Consider the following 21,521-nt stretch of genomic DNA (forward strand, 5'->3'; position numbering starts at 1 on the left):
ACACGGTTGATAGGACTAAAGCGTCCTTTGGAAGGGAAGTAGATCTGTCACATCTTTAACAAATGATTCATCTCACAAGAGAAAGATGTCAAAATCACATGTTTTAGTCTGGGTTTATAGAATTTCATCATGATTAAGAAGAACATCTTACGTCACTGATACTGAATTAGTCTGAAATAATCTGATTTTAGACATCTAATAAAAGCATTTCTTTGAAGATAAACAATCTTGACACAGATGCACTGAATTTGTTTTTCTTTTAGAGCTGTGATGACTCTTGACATTGAGAAGAACAGTTGCATATCATACCTAGATTGGCCAAACAGTACTTTTTCCCCCACCCTATTGGCTGATGATTTTGCTCTAAATCATCTAAAGCTCAGCAACAACGCAGCAGGCCAGTCAAACCCACACACTCTGTGGATCCGTGAGGCCATGTGTCAGACATTCAGAATGAGGTCCGGTGTTCTCCTGTAATAATTACGGACCTCCTAAAAAGATGTCACCATGATGAATGTGGAATCATCCAGGATGCGTTGTTTGTAACTCTTTAAGGGTGTTGCTGCATCACATTCTAGAAAGATTAGTTTACATTTTCTACGTTATGTCTTGGACTTCATATTCAAATTAGAAAGAATAAAATGCAGTTTCAAGTTTTTGTTGCACTGTCAAATGTTTCCCAAACTCTCTAGAAATGGAATTTGTACATTAAATACTCAATACTGGTACATGAAAATTGTACCTATGTACAACTTTTAGTAATTCTACAATATATGTCACATTAAGACTCATCAGATAAGTAGATTACATTTATTTCATTTTAAGGCACGATTGTTGTATTTGTACAGTCCACAAAACTAGAATAATTGACACATTCCTGATTTCATTTAGCATTTGCATGACACCATTATCCAAGAAAATATTCTTTGTAAACCACATAGAATAGATATACAACAATCCACACAAAAGTTTAGGACCAAAAGTAACTCAAAGTACTGAATTGCACATTTTACAGAGGTATCATCTACAGAAATGATTCGACAAGCCTTCCCAACTCCCTGTAACAGCTCAACATTTGTTTTTCATAAAGTGCAAAGAGAGTCAAAGCTACATTAGTCCCAGAACGATTCAAAACAGGATTTTTTGTTTTATAATAAAGCATATACAACCATGTTCACAGATGTGATTACAGTGAATTAGAAATGGGACAGGATAAAAAACTTTTTTTTTAAAACATCATATGAAATCAATATCAGTCCCAGGGCAAGGTTAGTGCTAAACAAGAAGAAAAATATTCTAAAAATGTCATTTAGAGACATGTGTCATATATTTCATGTAATTTACATTAAAGAGGGGATTTGCACCCTGAATGTCAAGTGCTGGGGACTGAGTTGCTTGTGGCATGGTTTTCTTGATACATTTTTCAGATTTAGATATAGTGTTTAAATCGAGTTTTAGAAATAAATCAGACAAGGAACTGTAGGAAAAAAAAGTCACTGAAATCAACATTATAATTGATGTTTTTGATATTTTCATATTCATACAATCACAGATGTATATCAGCAACACACATGGAGGAAAACCGTTTACCTCTCGACTGCTTATTTTTCTGGAGTGACACCATGTGCTGGCCAAGCTACATAATGACCAACACATCAGCAGAGCAATTGCAAGCGTTGTCACTCAGAGGCAAAAAGAGATTGCAAGCAGGCAAAGTGAGGAAGCTATCAGCTGCGCGTGAAGATAGGGGCCTCTTGTGGTGGAAGAGGGGACATTCATTGTGCCGTTCAACATCAGGCAGGAGGTCATAGTGGCATTGCAGCACTCCAGATGACATGGAGGCTGTGTAGAGGCCATGCAGGCTGGTTGACTGGTGCAGTTAGTGCAACCTGCTGTCCACGTCAAGGCGGAATTTATGGTCTCCTTTTTCAACTGAAAAGACAATAGTGAGAAAAAACGAGTGAGAAAGGGCACCCAAACTGTCAATAGTTTAAATGTAAAACAGGTTTAAAGAAGAGATATTAAGATCCTGTTCCTCACTGTGAAGTCTATCTGTAGTCTGCTTATAAGAAAGAGAAAAGGTGAGAAAACCTATAATAGTGCTGGTTGAATTATTTTCAATTTCATGACATCAGTTGTGCTCTTTTTCTCCTCTCTAACAACATTATATACTGGCTATTAGAGTTTATGTTTATTATAGTCTAGTATAGTTATAACTTTCCCTGGGCATGGTCAAATGAAAAAAAACAAAGAAAAGAGAGACTGAAATAAAATACCAAAAAGAGAGGTTCAAGGGAACTTGCATGTAAACAATCCTATTGTAAATTTACTTCTTACATTTTTGCCAGATTCATTTGTTTAAACTGTGAAATAATAAAACAACGAGCTGTTTCATAAAACTATGTTGAGCGATCATAAAAGTTTTGGGAATTTCCTCATTGCTCCCATTCTGTAATTTTTCCTCATATGCTCTCTTTATGTCATGTTATGATGAAAAATTATAAAACAGTATCACTGAATCTGAGCAAATAAAAAAAACAGATTTTGTTTAGGGACACTGTAAAAGGTGCTAAACAAAGATTGGTATAATGTTTACAAACTCAGCTGGGATCAGCAGGAACTCAAGTGGATTAAACACATTAATGAATCTCATATTCATGACTATGGGATTTCATTGTGCTAGAATTGCATAAACATAAAGATGTAGTCCCATCTGTATTTAAGACATCTATTTAAGTTCTCACCTGACAGTGTGGCTGTGAGGGGGAGCAAGTCTGGGCATCTTTAAACCCTGTGTAGCACATATCACCAGTACACGTACCCATATGGCATTTGTTTCCCTGAAAAAAGAAAACAGAAAAAATATGATGATATGATGATTATATCTACAATGGACTAAGCTTACCCTATGCATTCCATAGCATGAATTCTTGATAGAGTCAATAAAACCACTCAAAATTGGTTGAAAGTCAACAGCATGTGCAAATACAAGTCACACAGGGACTGTTGGGCTAAAAGACAGTTTGTGGTCTTGCGTCTATGAAGGTGACCATAAAAAGCTAAAAAGGAGTTCAATTTAGTGACACACAAAGAACGCACACAGCTTCTGTCCTTACCTTGTCTGCCGTTGTTGTTTTCATTGTTGTCGTGGCTGGTTGGGGTGCTCTTGTTGTGGTGGTTGCTGCCACTAAAATTATGTTAGAAAATAACAAAACATCAAAGAAAGCGCAAGTTTATGAATAAATGTGAACACTTACAAATAAGAAAAGAGAAAACAAAGAAATATGCATAACAGCCAAAAATTAAAGATGTGAACGATGAGCTCTTCACCTGTTGTCGTCATCATCATCATCATGGATGCAAAAGTGTCGTTGAGGCATCCAGTAGAGTTACAGCAGTTCACAGAACAGTTGGTCTGAGAGGCGTTGACACAGCTATCTGCACAAGCCGCAGTGCAGCTTGCAGTGTACCACATGTCCATTGTCCTCAACAACTGATGCGTTGCAGAATGAAATTAGAAAACATCACTTATTACCTTTGCTTAATTTTCTTTGCTCAAATATTTTTGTCCATAAACCTTAACTCAAATACTATGAAGGCATATAAAATTGTTTTCCAAAAATGAAAACATAATGAAACATAATTTCACAGTTAAAGTTGTTTCTTCCATGGGTTACTGATACAGAATAGCATTTTTGGCTGCATATATGTGTCAGTGAAGTACGTCAGTATGTCAGTTGCTTCCTTACCTGACAGCAGTCGCCAGCAGAGCATGAAGTGTCATTCTGACTGGTGTACATTGAGTAACATTCAGAGTAGGAACAGTTGAATGAGGGGCAGTATATCTGTGATTGAGAGAGACAAAGAGATGATTAAGATCAGAGGCAAAAATGATAAAGATCAAGGAGTGATGAAAACAAATACAGAAATATTTTGTCCTAATAAAGTGGACTTGCCATGTTCATTGAATTATTATTTGACATTGTGGTTCCATTCATGACATCCGGGCTGTCTGTGATAAAGAGATAGATGGATAGGTTGGATAGGGAATGGAGAAGACAATGATAACAATTATAATGATAGTAATAATATTATCTATTTGCTTTAATTTGCAAAATGAAACAAAAGCCTGGGAAGAAACTAAAGTATTTTGTCATGTGATGAACCTAAACCTACCAGTAGAGTAGGGCATCATTGTTGAGGAACCAGAGCTTGAAATCATGGAGGAAGATGAAGAACCTATTGTCATGGAAGCAGGGTTTGGTTCTGAATTATCAATACTGACAGGATAAATATATATAGATATATATATATATATATATATATACCTGCATATACGCTAAACTACTGGTTGTGAGAAACTGGGTGTAGCTGGATACGTGCCTTTAGAGCTCGTTGTGAGGGATTGGGTGGTGCTGGATGTTGAGCTTCCAGAGGTGGATGTGTGAGAGAGGGTGCTTTCAGAGGTGGTTGCGAGAGACTGGGTGGTGCTGGATGTCGTGCTTGGAGAGCTGGTTGTAAGAGAGTGGGTGGTGCTGGATGCCGTGCTTGGAGAGCTGGTTGTAAGAGAGTGGGTGGTGCTGGATGTTGTGCTTGGAGAGCTGGTTGTAAGAGAGTGGGTGGTGCTGGATGCCGTGCTTGGAGAGCTGGTTGTAAGAGAGTGGGTGGTGCTGGATGCTGTGCTTGGAGAGCTGGTTGTAAGAGAGTGGGTGGTGCTGGATGTTGAGCTTCCAGAGGTGGATGTGGGAGAGAGGGTGCTTTCAGAGGTGGTTGCGAGAGACTGGGTGGTGCTGGATGTCGTGCTTTCAGGGGTGGTTGCGAGAGACTGGGTGGTGCTGGATGTCATGCTTTCAGAGGTGGTTGCGAGAGACTGGGTGGTGCTGGATGTCGTGCTTTCAGAGGTGGTTGCGAGAGACTGGGTGGTATGTAATGTTGAGGCTTCAGTGGTGAATGTGGGTGATTGGTTGGTGCTAATTGTTACAGTACCTCCAGTGGTAGACACGGCAGGCTGAGTGATGGTGGTTGCGGAACTGCTGGTGTCCGTCGTAGGTGCTTGGGTCGCGCTCGAAGTTGTTGTGGAGGTCTGGGCCATTGAAGTGCTGGAGGCAGCTGTCGTTGATGTGGAGGCCGGATTTGTAGAAGCAGTAGTACTTTGCCCTGACACTAATACTGACGGTAGAAGTAATCCCAATAGGAGGAGGTGCAGAATACCTGTAACAATGGGCATTTTGATGACATAACCAAAAAAAAATTAATTATTCTCCCTGAGCTGTGTCCTCAATGAAGTTTGAATTGAACTCATAATATGTTTTCTGGTGAAAAAAAACCTGAACATCTATAATTAAACAGTTATTATGTCTTAGTAGGAAAAATGTCACACTTTTCAAAAACAATAAAAATTGAATTAAATTGAAAAATAATTTTTTCATCACCTCTCACAGTTTTCCCCTGTACAGTGATTGTTTTAATCAAATGGGTTTAGGATTTGCTGTGTTTCATGTTGCATTTTAGATCAGGTTTGTAATTGAGCATCAATATCCAGTGCTTGATTGCCCATGGTGTGGCTTTTAGAAAGGCAGTGTTGATGAGCCTGCCAAATGCTTTCGCTGAGACTAGAATATCTGAGCAACTGCATATGAACTGAAATTTACAGATCGATAATGTGAATCGTGTTAGGTTTGGTGATCCCTCGACGTTTGTTGTAGTGCCACAAAGAGGACGACGTTTGGGGTTGGTGAAATTTTAGAAAAGTGGCATTGCTAGTAAGTTTGGTACACACGTTTGTTTTCCCCACAGGATCGTCTTTAATAATTAATAACTATTAAATCAATAATTCAATAATAACTAGGAGAGAATTATCTTTTTATGTTTCTTCTGTTACTACCATCATGTCAAAATTTGTCATGCCCGCAAAAACACTGGCATCAGCATCAGTTGCACCTTTTAGTGAGTTTTTATTAGAAAACGTGAGAGTGCCATAATACTATGTTGAGATATGGTTACTATGTATGTGGGTAACTAGTTATAACTGATTATACTAAAACTATGCCAAATATCAATATGTTAATACTGTAATTCTGAACATATTAGCCTTTGCTGCGACAAACCAAAGGTATCATGGTCCCAACATAAAGCCTCAGTCTTAGTGTGACAGGAGTAAACATGACCTCAGAACCATGGAAACATTCTGGAGCCTTGTCAGATTTTGTTTTACTATTCATCTCCAGCTCCCTACTTGCTTCCTAATCTATCTTTTCTGTGTGTGGGTTTTTCTTATAAGGTTATAGGGTATAGTGCATTGTACAGATTATAAGAGTAAAATAGAAGTATTCGCAAACCTCTTGAATAAAACTGACCCAACGAAAAAAGTTGGTGAAAGTAACAAATCTAAAAGTGACAAATAAATTTTAGGAGGACGTATGTGACAACAAAAAAATTTCAATAAAAAAAGAAATACACTCAAACCTGCATTCTTTTTTAAGGTGGCAGGAGACATTATCCCACTCGAAGAAAGGGAGACGGCTCTTGGTCCACCTGTCAAATTCCCTGTAATCATCATCAACATGAAGACACAGTTGATGCAGGTGCTGCTTTGAATATACATGAACGTTTGCATATGACAAAAATGACAAATCTCTGCTTGCATAAACTGAGCAATAACAATCTGAATATATGTGATAACAAAAGGTATTTTTGATCGATGGCTGTGTGGATGCAATTCAGACTGTTTACCCATACTTATAGGTTTCTGAATAACAGCCCTGCTCATTCAATGTAACCCACCTGGGCAGTTCTTTTGATCTGTGGTCGACTCTTTTTACAATCCTCTTATTGTTTAGGGGAAACTGATCTCATAATTGTTTGGTGGGGTTACATCACAAAAGTTTTTAAGTGACAACTTCTTCCCCAATGTTTTTACACAAGCTTGATGAAGAATTAGAAAAATGCCTCTGCAAAAAGGATTTTAAACAACAAATGTTCAAAAGTTGTGGGATTATCCTCAATGACACCTCTCTGTGGAGACAGACAATTACTTCATAAGCATCTTGGTTTGCTGTGTTTTACAAGAGAACACAATTAAAATGTGTTTGTTCCTTGATCAGTCCCCTTGGGAGAGCTACTAAGTGGCGTGGCTTGTTTTTTCCCTTCTCCCCTGGATCCCAGCATGACCCCCTGTGGGTACTACACCCTGGAAACTGAGTAACAACAGTGGCCGTTTTGGCTTCTATGACAGAATTGAACCCAAAATGCAGAGTATAATTAGAAAAAAAAGTCAAGTTTAACTTTATGAGATTGGCATGGAGTACACCTTAAGTGTGCTCAAGTGTTAATTTCTCATGTTTCACATAACTCCATGTGGATTTCTCCTTAAATAAACTTCCAATTTTCCATCTCTTTAATGACGTTTGGATGAATTTATATGCAAGACTTAAATTACTACTTAAAATGACAAAAAGGAAAAATATTCCCAGCAACTACTGCAAAGAGTTTTATAGAACTGTGAGAAACCACTTTGCCTTCATAAGTCACAATCTCTCTAAATAGGATGTGGATGCATGGTGATTAGTTTTGAGATGAAAAACCTACATATCACAACTATCGGTACAGGGCAAACACATGATAAAATGACAAAAATTCCTTTTTGGAAGGAGCATCAAACTGAAAGTCATTCAAGTCGATCATATTTTGTTGGACATAAAGTGAAATGAAATATTCTATATTATTTATGTATCTTCATAGCAGGGAAAACAGAAAATAACAGGCACACAACATCAATCTGCTGTATCATTCACTCGTTACAGAGGAGCCGCTGTTTTCGACCTCAATCACCCTGTTTTACTGCAAATAAATATCATGGTTCTATGTAACTAAACTGAAATAATACCAGCTAAATTCATCGCTTGAAATCAACAACGTTCACTCACCTGTGGTGCAATGTGCAGCTTTTTTTGTCAGCAGTGGTTGAAGTGAATGAGCTTTGTCTCTCTCTGGAGTCCCCTATCTATGTTGAGCTCTGTTACCTCCCCCCTTAACTTCCTACTGACTGCGTTGTAACGTAACAAGTGGAAACTCTCATCTGCACCACAGCGAGAGGAGGGAACTATGAGCCTGCTGTTGCTGGGTGGGTCTAAAGATGATGTGGTCATGATTCCAGGTAAAAACTTATTTGGCGGTTTAAAAATAAACAAGTGGAACTGCAGAAGTATATATGAAAACAACTGTGTCATCATCCAAATGTAATTTTTTATTTAGACAGCACAACATCAAGAAGCACGTACTTTAACCAACCCACTATTTTCAATCAAAATATCTGTTAATCCCATTTTCTCAAGTCAGTTTACCATAAAAGAAGATATTACATGACAATACTTGCAGTGTTGGGTAACAGTAACTAAAACTGTGCAAGAGTACTAAAATAACTCAGCGGATTAAGCCTTTGCAGGTCTATAAGAGTACAGGTGAGATTTCAGAGCCCTGTGGTGTGATTGTATAGAGAGCCTCCCGGTTTCTGTAGAACACAATGTGAAATCAGACCCCTTCTCTCTCCAAGCCATAAAGCCTTCACACACTACAAATACCTCTTTGTGGCCTAAAGAACGTTGAATTCTTGGACATGACTCAAAAGGGACTCGTGCGGTTCAGGTGACAGAGGTCCTCCCTTCTTCTGCTGAAGCGCCATGAAACATGTCAATGTATACTGTAAATATGTGCTGAGGCTTAAGGTTATTTCCAATATTCAAATTTGAGCAGTGTTCACCTGCAGGGTATAAATCATTTTGCTCCAGACTGTGTGAGGTTATACTTAGATCATTGTGACATGAAGATTATTTTGGTGAGGCAAAAAAATGGGTGTCAATACATCAGCCTTGACGTCCATTACCATTACAAGCTCCTCTTTAAACAATAGTGACACATCCATTGGCAGTGACAGGGTCTTCCTTTTGTCCATACCAACTGTGATGATATCCTTTCTGGAAGAAAGGATATATTAAAGTAAATGATCAAAACTGATGCAGCAACAAAACTTAATGACCTACAGTATAAAGATTTTAAACACAGACTCATTCAACATCTTTTAACTTGTTTGATGTCTTTTTCTTCTGTTTTCCCAGTTACATGTTATATGCTCTTAAACTAATTCTCTTATCTCACCTCTCTCTATTTCCACACTGGAAACACATGTCTTCAATTTGACCTCTGAAAATAACTGTTTTACTATCATGTAAGTTTGCCAATGCAACACAGCTTTGCGTGATTATTAACCAGATATAATTAGATTTTGTCTTTAGAAAGATCCATACGTTGTATAAAGGGAACCTAATTAAACAAATGAGAAAAAAAACAAAACAAACATTATTGGTCTTTATTAACTATGACCAGCGATGACACGTTTAGCCGCACATCATCTTACAACAGCTGGATACCCAAGTGATGTCCAATACAGAACATTTGCTACACTGATGACTGGAAAACTTTTGCGGGAAACCTGGTCTCATTAGGAGAGAAGCATCCATTCCACTTTGGATGGAGCAGCTTTCACATCTATAAATTAGCTATAAGGCCAGGAGGTGTGCTCTCGTCACTGCTGCCACCCTCCCGAAATTTCCCAAAGCTCTAGGTGACTGTGTCCCCTCCCCTACATCCCAAATGAAACAAATCAAAAATCAACTGTTAACTTAAAAAAAAAAACAGTAAATATAGTTTATTATATATTAGATCTGTGCAAAGAATCGTGTGAACAAGCCAGACGGCTGTTGTAAAACTGTTTAGTAGATGGATCCGACCATGATAGAACTTATTGGTTTTAAGAGAGTTACATGTTAGGGGAAAGAAAAAAAACACTGAATTCCAGGCAGCCTAAAAATCTTATCCTATTCGTGAAACATGATATTTTGTTGTTGTTGGGAAAATAACAGGATACCTGTCAATGAAATGAACTGAATTCAGGAGAAAGTGGGTCATGCAGCAAAACAACACAATAAAGCACATAAGCTGTTCTACCAAAAAATGGTGACAGAAAAATGCAATAATCCTGATCGAAATTAAATAGAAATGTTACAAAAGGACCTGAAGAGACCAGTTCACCCAATAGAATCCACCAAAGCTCCAGAGATAAAGATCTTCAGTACCAAAGTATGGGCTTCCTCTGAGCTGATGAGAAGGACAGATCAAAGGTTACCGGAACCATTAAATTGCATTTAATGCTGCACACACTCCAAGTATAGTTCACATACGTTTCCATTCAGAGAGATGCGACACTGGCTAATTTTCTTCAATAGCTTACAAAGTACGATATGTTTATCTAATCTATTCAACTGCAACTTTGTATCTCCTTTAGTACTTTTACATTCAAGGTGTCATTTATGGAAAAATATAGAATATTTGAATGGGGTTCACAAAAATCCAGTCCATGGTTTAGGGTTGTTGTTCTTTTTGCAAAGAGATGCATATGCTTTCGATTGTGCTCGCCATCAAATGAATGAGGGGCTATAAAGCTTAGCTACTGATACATTTTTATACACAATTCTTTTTTATACGACCAAGAAACATGTAAATGACATATTTGCGCCTATGGGAACTTGTAATTTCTAACACTGAGCACAGAACTATCTATAGATCTTATCAGCGACTCCTTTAAATAGAAGGTGGCAGTCATATTCAAATAAAACGTTTTATATCCCAAATAAGAAATATGTTTTCAAACTTTGCACATGAAAAACATGCATACACCAATATGAAGAGGCAAAATATTTTATGTATGGCTACTATGGGAGTTACTGGGCTTACACAAATTCACAATCTTTGACATATTTTCTGGCAGAGTCGGCAGAGAAATATAGATTTGCCTACAGTGTTAGCATGAGTGATAATTATTTTCCATCAATGTCTATTTCATATGGAAACATTTGGCAATTGTGCTAGCAACAAAAAATATGTTTTTGTTTAATTTGATTCTCAAAATTAGACTGAATATAACACTGTCTAATAACTGCAGGGTTAAAACGAGTCGAATCAGGGACTGTGACGTGTGTAGAAAACCAAAATGTTATTGTGACTTTTCAAAGCTAGGAGGAAAGCATTTTTTTAAAGTTGTTTCTTTGCACGTATGTTTCATGTGTGTTTGTGTAGAAGAATAAGTACATGACCCTGAATGTGAGATGAGTGCTATTCTGTGTCTGTGAATGTAGGCCTAGATGGCATAAGGATTAAAATCACACACCTATTCACACTAAACACTTAACCACGCGGAAATAGGTGGTTGGATCCCATTTCATTTGAATGAAAAGCTTTACTTTGAAACCCAAGACAACTGTATTGTCCAATCCACTGAACAATCAAAGAAAGAAAAAACAAGTTTCCCCTTTTTATTTGCAGAGATTGAGTTCTATGGTGCAGTGGTTTACGCTGAACAAACATAAATAAATTCTCCTCTTTATGACCGAACAGGGAAACCTATTAAATAACCACAAAATAATGAACACAGGTTTATTTAGAGGACATAATAACAAGGAAGCCTAGTACAACCTCAGCAGCAAAATTTTATTAGTTTTTTTTTTAATCACATTTAATGGTTGATGGCCTGTACTGTTCATTAAATGATATTTGTTAAAAAAAGTATGTGAGACATTTGCTTTACATTTTCAACCTAATAGCAATACCCCAGTTCCCCAGTCAACTAAAAATGTCCTATATATACTCCTAATAATTATCTAAAATATTCAACAAAAGAGACAATATTCAGAATCCAGAAGAACAGCTGACAAAAAAAAAATAGGAGCATTTTAATCTGGTTATAATGCAGGTACTGTTCTGTGAACTGAAAGGTTGGGTCACAATCAGTTTGTAGATCTTTTTCTCACTTATTGTTGACCAATGCAAAATGAGTTACAGACAGATATCTAATGTTCTTTTGTTCAGTTCATGTACCACCACTGAAACAAACACTTATCAGGAGATGTAGAACAGAATAACCGTAAAAACCTCTTTAGAAGAGGTTTTTCTCTACTCCATATATTGATGTTACTATGGTATTTGGACTTAAATTATCTGTGAAGATTTCAGCCCATGCTTTGAGTTAAAGTACTCAAATTTGACACTTATGACAAATAAAAAACGAAATTGGTGTACACTGTGTACAACTTATTTGGCAGTGAGGTGGTTGCTCCCCACCTATATCCAATGACCGATGGGATCCCTAATGAGGATTTTGTCTATAATGATAATATGAGCGAGTACTCATTTTTGATAGAATATTATGTACATGTTTTAGTTTAATTTGTCTGAGGATGTTGCTAAACACACGTCTGTACTCATACAGAGATACAGCTTCAATGAGTGATGGCAGCTTTGATGAAAGCAACTAAAACACACATATTTTTACCTTGGCTTATATCCATGGTGTTTGTTAATAAAGCCTGGAACCCCAATACACACACAGACACTCATATATTGTAGTCTTATTTCAGATCATGTGTGATCATTTTTGTCAGCTATATATATATAAAAAAAAAAAAAACAGACAAAAAAAAACAAAAACAAAAAGATCCGCACTGTGCCAAAACACAGACAGGACAGATGAACGTTGACACATTTGTATTAAGTATAAGGCTCAGCAGACCAAATTAAGCAGCCTGGCTGCAACTGGACTGTGTAACTGCATGACTAAGAAGATTAGACAAGATTTACCGACCCAGCAGTCATCAGCAGGCGCTGTTCACGCAGAGCTGGTGCATAGCAACAGGTCAGAGAGCCTTGTGCACCACATTAACATTCACCACAGACTAAGGACGGAAGTCCATTGAACAGAAATGGGAGATATTGTTCACTCATGACCACACCTGAGATTTTCCATCCTACAGATGACCTGCTGGAAAAGGTCAGTGTCCAGCTCTGTCTGTGCATTTTCCAATGGTTAACGTGTGATTATTTTTTGTATAGAACCTTATCACGACAGCGTCCGTCTGTACAGACTCTTTTGACCCTTATTAATCAAAATCACATCATCAACTATACATAAGGATCCTAAATAAATTCAACCTGTAACCGTTTGCTCCTTCATGAAATCAGGTAGATAAACACATCAGTTTGTTTATTGCCTGAACAGAACTGCAGAATGTGAGAGGACCATGCTCCAATATGACAGCATACATCCTTCGGACCATGTTTGCATGGACATACAGGGGGATACTGTGCACCTGCAGGTTTCTGTGGGTGAGTGCATGCTTTGTTAAACATGTATTTGTTTTTGCATTCAAATGCCTTGTAAAAACAACTTTTGTTTGAACATGCACAATGATCATGACAAATGTTCATTTGCATTGCAGATTTGCCCATATAATGCAATCAAATTTTTACCGAGGGAAAAACACAACATTATCGAGGATGGAAGCAGAAAGGTGAAACGACATGTGGGTAAGGATCCCATAAAATCAAATGCTGCCCACTTTGATTCAGTTAAAAATACCTGTTGTTTCGTGGATTATGTATCTTAGAAACCTTCAAATTTTGTTGATCCTATGGTCTCATTTGAGGGGATCGCAAAAGATCAATTTCCTGAAACTCTTAAAATTAACTCTTACCCTGGAGCCAAATTTGTTTGTAAAAACTCTTTGGATCAAACACAAACATAGGACAAGCTCAAATTACTTTTCTGGCTTCAGAAGGAAAAGGGTCTTCCTACATTCTTTTGTGAACCTAAAGTACTGTGAAAAAGATTTGAGCCACATTCCTTTTTTATGAAAGATTGCCACATGTATGTCCAGAAAAGACATATATGCAAAAATAAATGCAAATGTAATATATCAGTTTTCAGGAATAGTTTTCTAGGCTTCTTGGTTTGGTGCTGGGATAGGAATGGGGACAACTGGGACAATACTCAGCGTCCTGGAGCAGGTTGAGCACAAGATGGCGGCGCGCATAGACGCAGCGGCTCACGGCTCTCAACTCTCAGTGTTTTGTTTAGTGTGTTTGTACGTTTTCTTTTGTGTAAACACCACAGTCTGTTGGGCGAGGTCCACATACAGCCGCCAGGATCTATTCAGCCTGGGATTCCGCTGTGGAACGACGATCTCGATCACGTCGGAATACCACCGCTTCCACAACATACCGGAGAACATAGCCAGGACTCCGGGCGCTCCGTGGATGGTTCTCCCTAGCGGCAAGCCCAAGAGGAGCCGAAAACATAGGAAGCAAAAGCGAGGCTGCAGGGCGGGCCCGCTAGCGCGGCTAAAGAAACGACCGCTTAAACCGCCGCTTCCCAGCCTTTTCCTCGCCAACGCAAGATCTATTGGGAATAAGATCGACGAGCTGAGACTACAAATCGCTGCCAACAAGTGTTTCCGGGACTGCTGCGTCTTGTTATTAACAGAGACCTGGCTACAACCATCCATACCGGACTCAGCTATCGAGCTAGCAGGTCGCGCGGTCCATCGCCACGACAGGAACAGCGACTCCGGTAAGAGCAGAGGAGGGGGGCTGTGCATCTATACCAACGACAGCTGGTGCAGAAATGCAGAGACTGTAGACAGACATTGTTCCCCGGACTTGGAATATTTGACTGTGAGATGCAGACCCGTCTATCTACCCCGTGAGTTTGCCGTTGTCATGGTAACGGCCGTATACATCCCACCCGATGCTAATGCTAACACAGCTCTGGGGAAGCTACACAGCGCAGTTAGCAGCCAGCTGAGCTCTCATCCTGAAGCAGTGCACATCATAGCAGGGGACTTTAACCATGCTGAACTGAAGTCAGTACTCCCTAAACTCCATCAGCATGTTAAATGTGCAACAAGGGGTCCGAACACGCTGGACAAAGTCTATAGCAACGTCCAGAGAGGCTATAGAGCAAGACCACTACCACATCTGGGTCTGTCAGACCATATGTCCATGCTACTGATTCCTGCTTACATCCCCCTCAGGAGGAGAGCCCCCTCAACCACAAAAACTGTGAAAACATGGCCAGAAGGTGCACTACACCAGCTGCAGGACTGTTTTGATAGCACAGATTGGAGTGTGTTTGAACATCAGGACTTAGAGGAGTACACCTCATCTGTGCTCTCCTACATCAACTTCTGTGTGGATAGCGTCACTGTTGACAAACGTCTCCGGGTATATTCCAACCAGAAACCCTGGATGACGAAAGAGGTCAAGGCACTGCTGAGGCAACGCGATGATGCCCTCAGGTCGGGAGATGGAGTGCAGTACAGCGCAGCCAGAGCCAACCTGAAGAGAGGCATCAGAGACGCCAAGACAGCCTACAGGAGGAAGGTGGAGGATCACTTCACCGAGAACAACACGCGGCAGGTGTGGCAGGGACTCCAGCACCTCACCCACTTCAAGTCTAGCAGCACCACGACAACAGAGGGCGACGCTAGGCTAGCGGAGGAGCTAAACCACTTCTTCGCACGTTTCGAGGTGGAAGGACATGAAGCAGCCATAGCTCGTCCACTGAACTGCAACAGCTCCAGCCTCATGGTGCAAGAACATGAGGTGAGGTGCACACTGAGGGCAGTGAATCCAAGGAAGGCCGCTGGACCTGATGGAGTGACCGGGAGGGTCCTCAAAGAATGTGCAGACCAGCTGGCCGGGGTCTTCACCAGGATCTTCAATGAGTCACTGTCCCAGTCCTTCATTCCACCATGCCTGAAGTCGGCCACAATCGTCCCGGTGCCTAAGAAGACCACCATCAACAGTCTTAACGACTACAGACCAGTTGCTCTGACACCTGTGGTCATGAAGTGCTTCGAGAAACTGGTCCGACGCCACATCACATCCTGCCTCCCACCCACCCTTGACCCACTTCAGTTTGCATACAGAGCGAACAGATCGACAGAGGATGCTATCTGCACAGTGCTCCACTCCACCATCTCTCATCTGGAACAACAGGGACGCTATGCCAGACTGCTCTTTGTTGACTTTAGCTCTGCCTTTAACACCATACTCCCGGACAGACTGGCAGAAAAACTGCTGGACATCGGACTCCCAGCCACCACCTGCTGCTGGATTACAGACTTCCTCTCCAACCGGGTACAGAGAGTCAGAGTTGGGCCCCATCTCTCAACAGCCCTCAGCCTCAACATCGGCTCCCCACAGGGCTGTGTGCTGAGCCCTCTGCTCTTTACTCTGTACACCCATGACTGTGTCAGCACCCACCCAGACAACATCATTGCCAAATTTGCAGACGACACCACCTTAGTGGGACTAATCTCGGGTGGGGACGAGACTGCCTACAGGGAGGGGGTCCAGAGGCTGGTGGGATGGTGTGCTGACAACAACCTGGTCCTCAACACCTCAAAAACAAAGGAGATGATTGTGGACTACAGAAGGAGGAAGACTGACCTGCAGCCCATCCACATACACGGGGAGTCTGTGGAGAGGGTGCACAGCTTCAAGTTCCTGGGTGTGCACATGGACACAGACCTCAGATGGAGCTCCAACACCTCGGCGGTTGTGAAGAAAGCCCAACAGCGGCTCCACTTCCTGAGGATCCTCAAGAGGACCAACTTAAAGAGGGAGCTGCTGACTGTCTTCTACCGCTGCTCCATCGAGAGTGTGCTGACCTACTGTCTATGTGTGTGGTTTTCCAGCTGCACCATGGCACAAAGGAAGACACTGCAGAGGGTCATTAACACGGCCCAGAAAATCATCGGCCACCCCCTTCCCTCCCTACAGGACCTCCACAGCACCCGTTGCCTGAGAAAGGCACGCAGCATCCTGAAAGACAGGTCCCACCCAGGCCATCGGGTGTTCCAGCTACTGCCCTCTGGCAGACGTTTCAGGATGCTCAAAACACGCACTAACAGACTCAGAGATGGCTTCTACAACAGGGCCATAGCTCTGTTAAATGAAAACACATGACACAATCTTCCACAACATCTCTCATGTGCAATAACAGTTGGAATAAGCTCTGGAAATACATGTGCAATATACGGAAAGTGCAATATTCTCTCTCTCATACTGACGCATATGTATCTGTTTACGGTCACTTTTGTGTAAATTAGTATAGTGTCCTTTTTTGTGTGTTTGTCTATTTGATAAGTTACATGTCTTGTTTATTTATTATTTATTCCTTGGCACTGAGGTGAGAGTTTGTAACTTAATTTCGTTGTCTAATGTATATTTTTTATACTATTTGTGCAATGACAATAAAACTGAACTTTGAACTTTGAAGGACATTTCAAAGCTCTTCTTTGGATGATGACTGCCTTTTGTACCATTTTCTGTCAAGATGATCCCACACTGCTTCAATAATGTTGAGGTCTCTGGGGGGCTCTGGGGAGGATTCATTGCTCCATGAGACTTATTGCCACTGATTTTCTGTCCACTTCTTCATTTGGCCTGCCTCAGTCATTTCTCCCTGTTTCCCTGACTTAATGATGGCTTCTTGACAGCCATCCTTCCATGGAGACCGTTTCTGGTGAGGCTTTGACCAACACAAGATGGATCAACTGAGGGTCGAGGTGCATCTCTCAGGTCCTGTGTCAGGTCTTTGCTGGAATTTTTCCTCTTTCTTAAAGATATCACTTTCAGATACTGTTTCTGCTGTAAATGTTTTTTTTTTGTTTTTTTTGCCACTTCTTCTTCTGTCCTACATGTGTCCAGTTTCTCCAACTTGTAGGGACCCTCTGCACACCATGCTGAAATTTACCAAGTTTTGGCTAATATTTCTTTGAGAATTCCCTGTTCTTTTTTATTTTATTTGAACATTTTTTAGACGCAGTAAGAACTTATTTGTCTTTGAAACAGAGCATCTGAAGATACCATTTAAAATAGTTTTTTGCCAAGTTGTCTGCATTAATGCTTCAGTGATTAATAGGTCAGTGTTTAGTGTCCTAGCAAACAAAACGCATTCCTCTGAAAATAGTTGGGTACAAGGACTTAACTGAAATGAGTGAAAAAGCAGACAATGTTCGAAGAAAAACTCTGAAAGACCTTCAAAAAGCCTGAAGAACTGTTTTTCAAGACCACTGTTAACGATCATAAGGGTGAAAAATTCCTCATGCAGAGATATAGCCTGTATGGCTCAAAGCACCATAGCCCAATATACCTTACAACTTGCTTCCTCAAGGTATGACATAATGTCCCTACATGTTGTTTTTTGTCAGGTTCTGAAAATAAAGAGACTGCAGCCATTCCAGGGAGCCCTGATCGCGTAAATGCACTTCACAAAAGACTGAATAAAACTGAGAGAGAAATCCTGTCTCTCAAGACTAATATTGCCTGTGAGAGAGCATCGTGGGAGAGGAGGTTTGCAGAGCTGCAAAGGCAACAGGAAGAACTTTGTAATCAGGTGTGCTTGTGACAGTGTGTGTGGGTGTAGTTGGGGTGTTGTTTATGACTTTGTTAATTAACACTGGCCTTCTTTTCTTCAGTTAATCCCTGCAGCTGGAGTGTTGGTGAAAGTGGGCACTTGTGTTGACCAGGGAGAGTCAGGTGTCGACAATGGAGATTTATTTGATGAGCTCTCAAGTAAATACGAGCAGTGAAAGATATGACAATGAAAACTGTGTTCTTTGGAATATTTAATGTAGTAATGATGGTGAACTGCTATTTTGTAATGAACAGGAAGGCACAGAAAGTCTAAAGGGTCTTCAAGACGTGACAGCTACGCAGGCAGTTTGTCAGGCAGCCAGACCTCCTTGTCATCAGCGCTGAGCTCAAGACCATCTTCCTCTTTATCCTCGGCCTCCAGGTACGCTTAGAGAAGGTGTAATTCAGCATTGAGTTAGAAAAAAGATTGATTCTATTCATTTGCCTTTATAAATATGGAGCTACATCCAGGTATTAAGTTGGAGCTTAATTAGCTTAGCTTAGCATAAAGACTGGAAAGAGGGGTAGACAACTAACGTGACTGTCCAAAGAATAAAATAAAGTTCATCAACCAAAAACACCACTAAAGATCTGCAAAGTGGTCTGAACTGTACAGTATCTGAAAAGTATTATGTGAGAGGGAGTCTATAATATATTGTATTTCAGTTCTCTCTTTGGAATAATGAATGATATATTTTGGAAATAAATTACTCTTGTAGTAGCTCACAAGAGGATTTGGATAGTTGGTTAGTTTCCCATTTGTTTTCAGGTTTGGTGCCAAGCTACACAGCAGCAGAATCTCGCTCCTTATTTTCCATACAGAGATGAAATTGTTGGAAGATTTCTGATCCAAATCTTTCCCCGAATGCAAAAACATAGTTTTACTCCACATTGTTTGAAAAGAATCAAGAACATAGCTGGCTTTATCTTTACTTACTCGAGAAACACCGCAGATGTGGCAGTTCCTAAATTGCCAATGAAAGCTACAGAATTGAACAAAGACAGCTCAGTCCTCGTGTTTCTAAATGAACCCTCTCTTTCTAAAGTGTGCGATCATGGAAAACATCTCAGGGCCCACATCGAGTTTTTGTTCCTCACTCACCCATGGACTTGCAGCTCGGCCACCGGGTCAGGATCATGCTGCCATCTGGCAGGATAAGCACAGGAACAATTCGTTTCTTGGGCCACCTGCAGGGGGAGGCAGATCTCCACCTTGGAGTTGAGCTGCAGACTCTTGACACATCACGGTGTGACGGCAGTCACAAGGGACAGAGCTACTTTAAATGGTAACTGATCTCATTTTCCTGGGAAACACACAGTCGTGACACGGATACATTATGTCTTATGTCTTTCAGCCTGAAAAACCAGTTGTTTAGAGTGTACTGTGATTCTGTGTTATCCACAACAGATCTCTCCGCTAATCTTCACAGGGATAATTTCAAGTGCTTTAAAACTATTATACATTTTTGTATTTTAGTGCTTATTTAGCTGAACACAGTGTTCATTCACTCAAAGCAAATCAATACATAAACTTTTAATGCTGACCATTAGTCTTTGAAGGGCAGCTGTTCTGATTCCTACAGCATAAACTATACTGGATTAGTGGCTTTGAGATTTAGGCATAACGTGACACATCTGAGGAAAAACAGTGCCTTAGCACACCCACTCACTTAGCTGCTGAGCTTAATATGCAAATTTCTGACCTGCTCAGTAAGGTCAAATGACAGCATTAAGAAGGTACGGCATGGGTTTGGCAAGTTTAACTGGAAAAGCGGCTTAAATCTTTTCTTCAGAAGATGCAAATCAATTATGTTAAACACATAATTACCCCACACTATGAAGTGTGAATCTGCGTAAATGTCAATATCATGTGTATTTTTTTCACGTTTTGACCCTTAAAGTCTTTTCTTATCTTTGCAGCAAACCTGGATATGGTGCCTTTGTGCCATTCCACAAACTACTGATGGCCTGGGAATAAGAGAAACATGTGTATCAAGCACACAAACCTGTGATCAACTGAAGTGGAATAGTAGTTCTCGTCATGGATAACTTGTAGTAAAGTACATTTTTATATCAAAAAAGTAAGACAGACACTGTATTCATCAGACCTATGACGTATAATGACTTATAAAAAAAAGGTGTTGAAGGGGTAATATTGGTATAAGTATAAAGAGTAATCACTTTTTTTTGTGAAAGAAAATGTGAAACTGTGTTCCACTGTGCTCACAAAACAAGTAAAAGTTTGTACACTTACAAGAAAAAATCCTAAATATTAACCATAAGGTCTCTTGACTAAAAAACGTTCAGCTATGATAACTATGGATCTTACAAAATGGTCTAGCAGCTAAGCATGTTTTCTTGTTTAAAAAGAAAAAATGCCTAAAGGGATCTTCACTTAAAGGCATAATGAGTGTACCTACTAGATAAGTCATTTAACATAAATCAAACAGTGTATCAGAAAGATCAAACAACATTGTGGTGACATCTGACATTGACACATGGATAATTTGAAGCTATTAAATTACACTGCCAACTACAGCAGGTAAACCCTGCAAAAGCCACACGAGTGTCATATTTTATGACAAGCTTAAAGACTATGTAAGTGGACTTCACTGACACATTTGGGAAAATGTTTTCTCTTCATATTTTACTCTTTTTACCAACATGATTATCAAGTGGTTTTGTTTTTACGAATGAGTGAAAATAACAAAGGACACATTTGTATAAAATTGTACAACAAAACATCCACTTTAAGTCTGCCCTGCTCTTGCAGATATGTTTGCATGACAACTTGTCCAGATAACACACTTTGTGGCCCGGACATGTTTCACATTTTTCAAATAGTCAAAAAAGTTAATCAAAATGTCAACATTGCCTTTGGGACATCAAACTGCATTACCACATGCAGGAAATACTCTTTTAAGGTAACCTGTCAAATGGTATTCAATATATATATAAAAATATAAAACAGAAGCACTTTAGCAATCCTATGGGGAAATTTGTACGGAAGTTTCCCTAAAATGAACATGTACCAAATCTGATTTTGACATATAAAACATTGCTGAGTCTTCGCTTCCTTATTGGCAGCTTCAGTACTTTTGTAATTCATCTGATGGCTTTTGTGACACATGGCCTGATAAATCTTTATGCAACTTTTGGTGAGAGAAAGAAAAACAAAAAAGGTAAGCTCTTCAATGCATTTCAATAATTCT

The 21,521-nt window shown here is 39.9% G+C and overlaps 2 protein-coding genes across 2 annotated transcripts; one reads left to right on the forward strand and one right to left on the reverse strand.

The window, feature by feature from the left end:
• Positions 1 to 796: 796 nt before the first annotated feature.
• LOC142380275 (uncharacterized) lies at positions 797 to 8,080 on the reverse strand. The gene is made up of 10 exons (XM_075466000.1): positions 7,926 to 8,080; positions 6,466 to 6,546; positions 4,384 to 5,211; positions 4,177 to 4,239; positions 3,957 to 4,012; positions 3,750 to 3,845; positions 3,331 to 3,493; positions 3,117 to 3,187; positions 2,745 to 2,840; positions 797 to 1,932 (listed from the first exon to the last, which is right to left on the reverse strand). The coding sequence occupies exons 2-10, from the start codon at positions 6,494 to 6,496 to the stop codon at positions 1,684 to 1,686; spliced, it is 1,653 nt and encodes a 550-aa protein (XP_075322115.1). The 5' UTR covers positions 6,497 to 6,546; positions 7,926 to 8,080; the 3' UTR covers positions 797 to 1,683.
• Positions 6,510 to 21,389, forward strand: LOC142380276 (uncharacterized). Its single transcript, XM_075466001.1, has 8 exons — positions 6,510 to 6,584; positions 13,106 to 13,212; positions 13,326 to 13,413; positions 18,105 to 18,289; positions 18,372 to 18,468; positions 18,565 to 18,691; positions 19,356 to 19,595; positions 20,230 to 21,389. Exons 2-8 carry the CDS (start codon positions 13,138 to 13,140, stop codon positions 20,285 to 20,287), a joined length of 870 nt encoding a protein of 289 aa, XP_075322116.1. The 5' UTR covers positions 6,510 to 6,584; positions 13,106 to 13,137; the 3' UTR covers positions 20,288 to 21,389.
• The last annotated feature ends 132 nt before the right edge of the window (positions 21,390 to 21,521 follow it).

This window comes from Odontesthes bonariensis, chromosome 5 (assembly GCF_027942865.1).
Source record: "Odontesthes bonariensis isolate fOdoBon6 chromosome 5, fOdoBon6.hap1, whole genome shotgun sequence".
Taxonomy (NCBI): Eukaryota; Metazoa; Chordata; class Actinopteri; order Atheriniformes; family Atherinopsidae; genus Odontesthes; species Odontesthes bonariensis.

Coding starts and splice junctions, on each gene's coding strand:
- LOC142380275 (XM_075466000.1), bottom strand. CDS start 6,496: ATGTCTCCTGCCACCTTAAAAAAGAATGCAG. Junction 4,013..4,176: donor AATGATGCCCTACTCTACTG/GTAGGTTTAGGT, acceptor TCTTTATCACAG/ACAGCCCGGATGTCATGAAT. Junction 1,933..2,744: donor CCTCACAGCCACACTGTCAG/GTGAGAACTTAA, acceptor TTGTCTTTTCAG/TTGAAAAAGGAGACCATAAA.
- LOC142380276 (XM_075466001.1), top strand. CDS start 13,138: ATGACAGCATACATCCTTCGGACCATGTTTGCATGGACATACAGGGGG. Junction 18,290..18,371: donor AGGAAGAACTTTGTAATCAG/GTGTGCTTGTGA, acceptor TCTTTTCTTCAG/TTAATCCCTGCAGCTGGAGT. Junction 19,596..20,229: donor GGACAGAGCTACTTTAAATG/GTAACTGATCTC, acceptor TTATCTTTGCAG/CAAACCTGGATATGGTGCCT.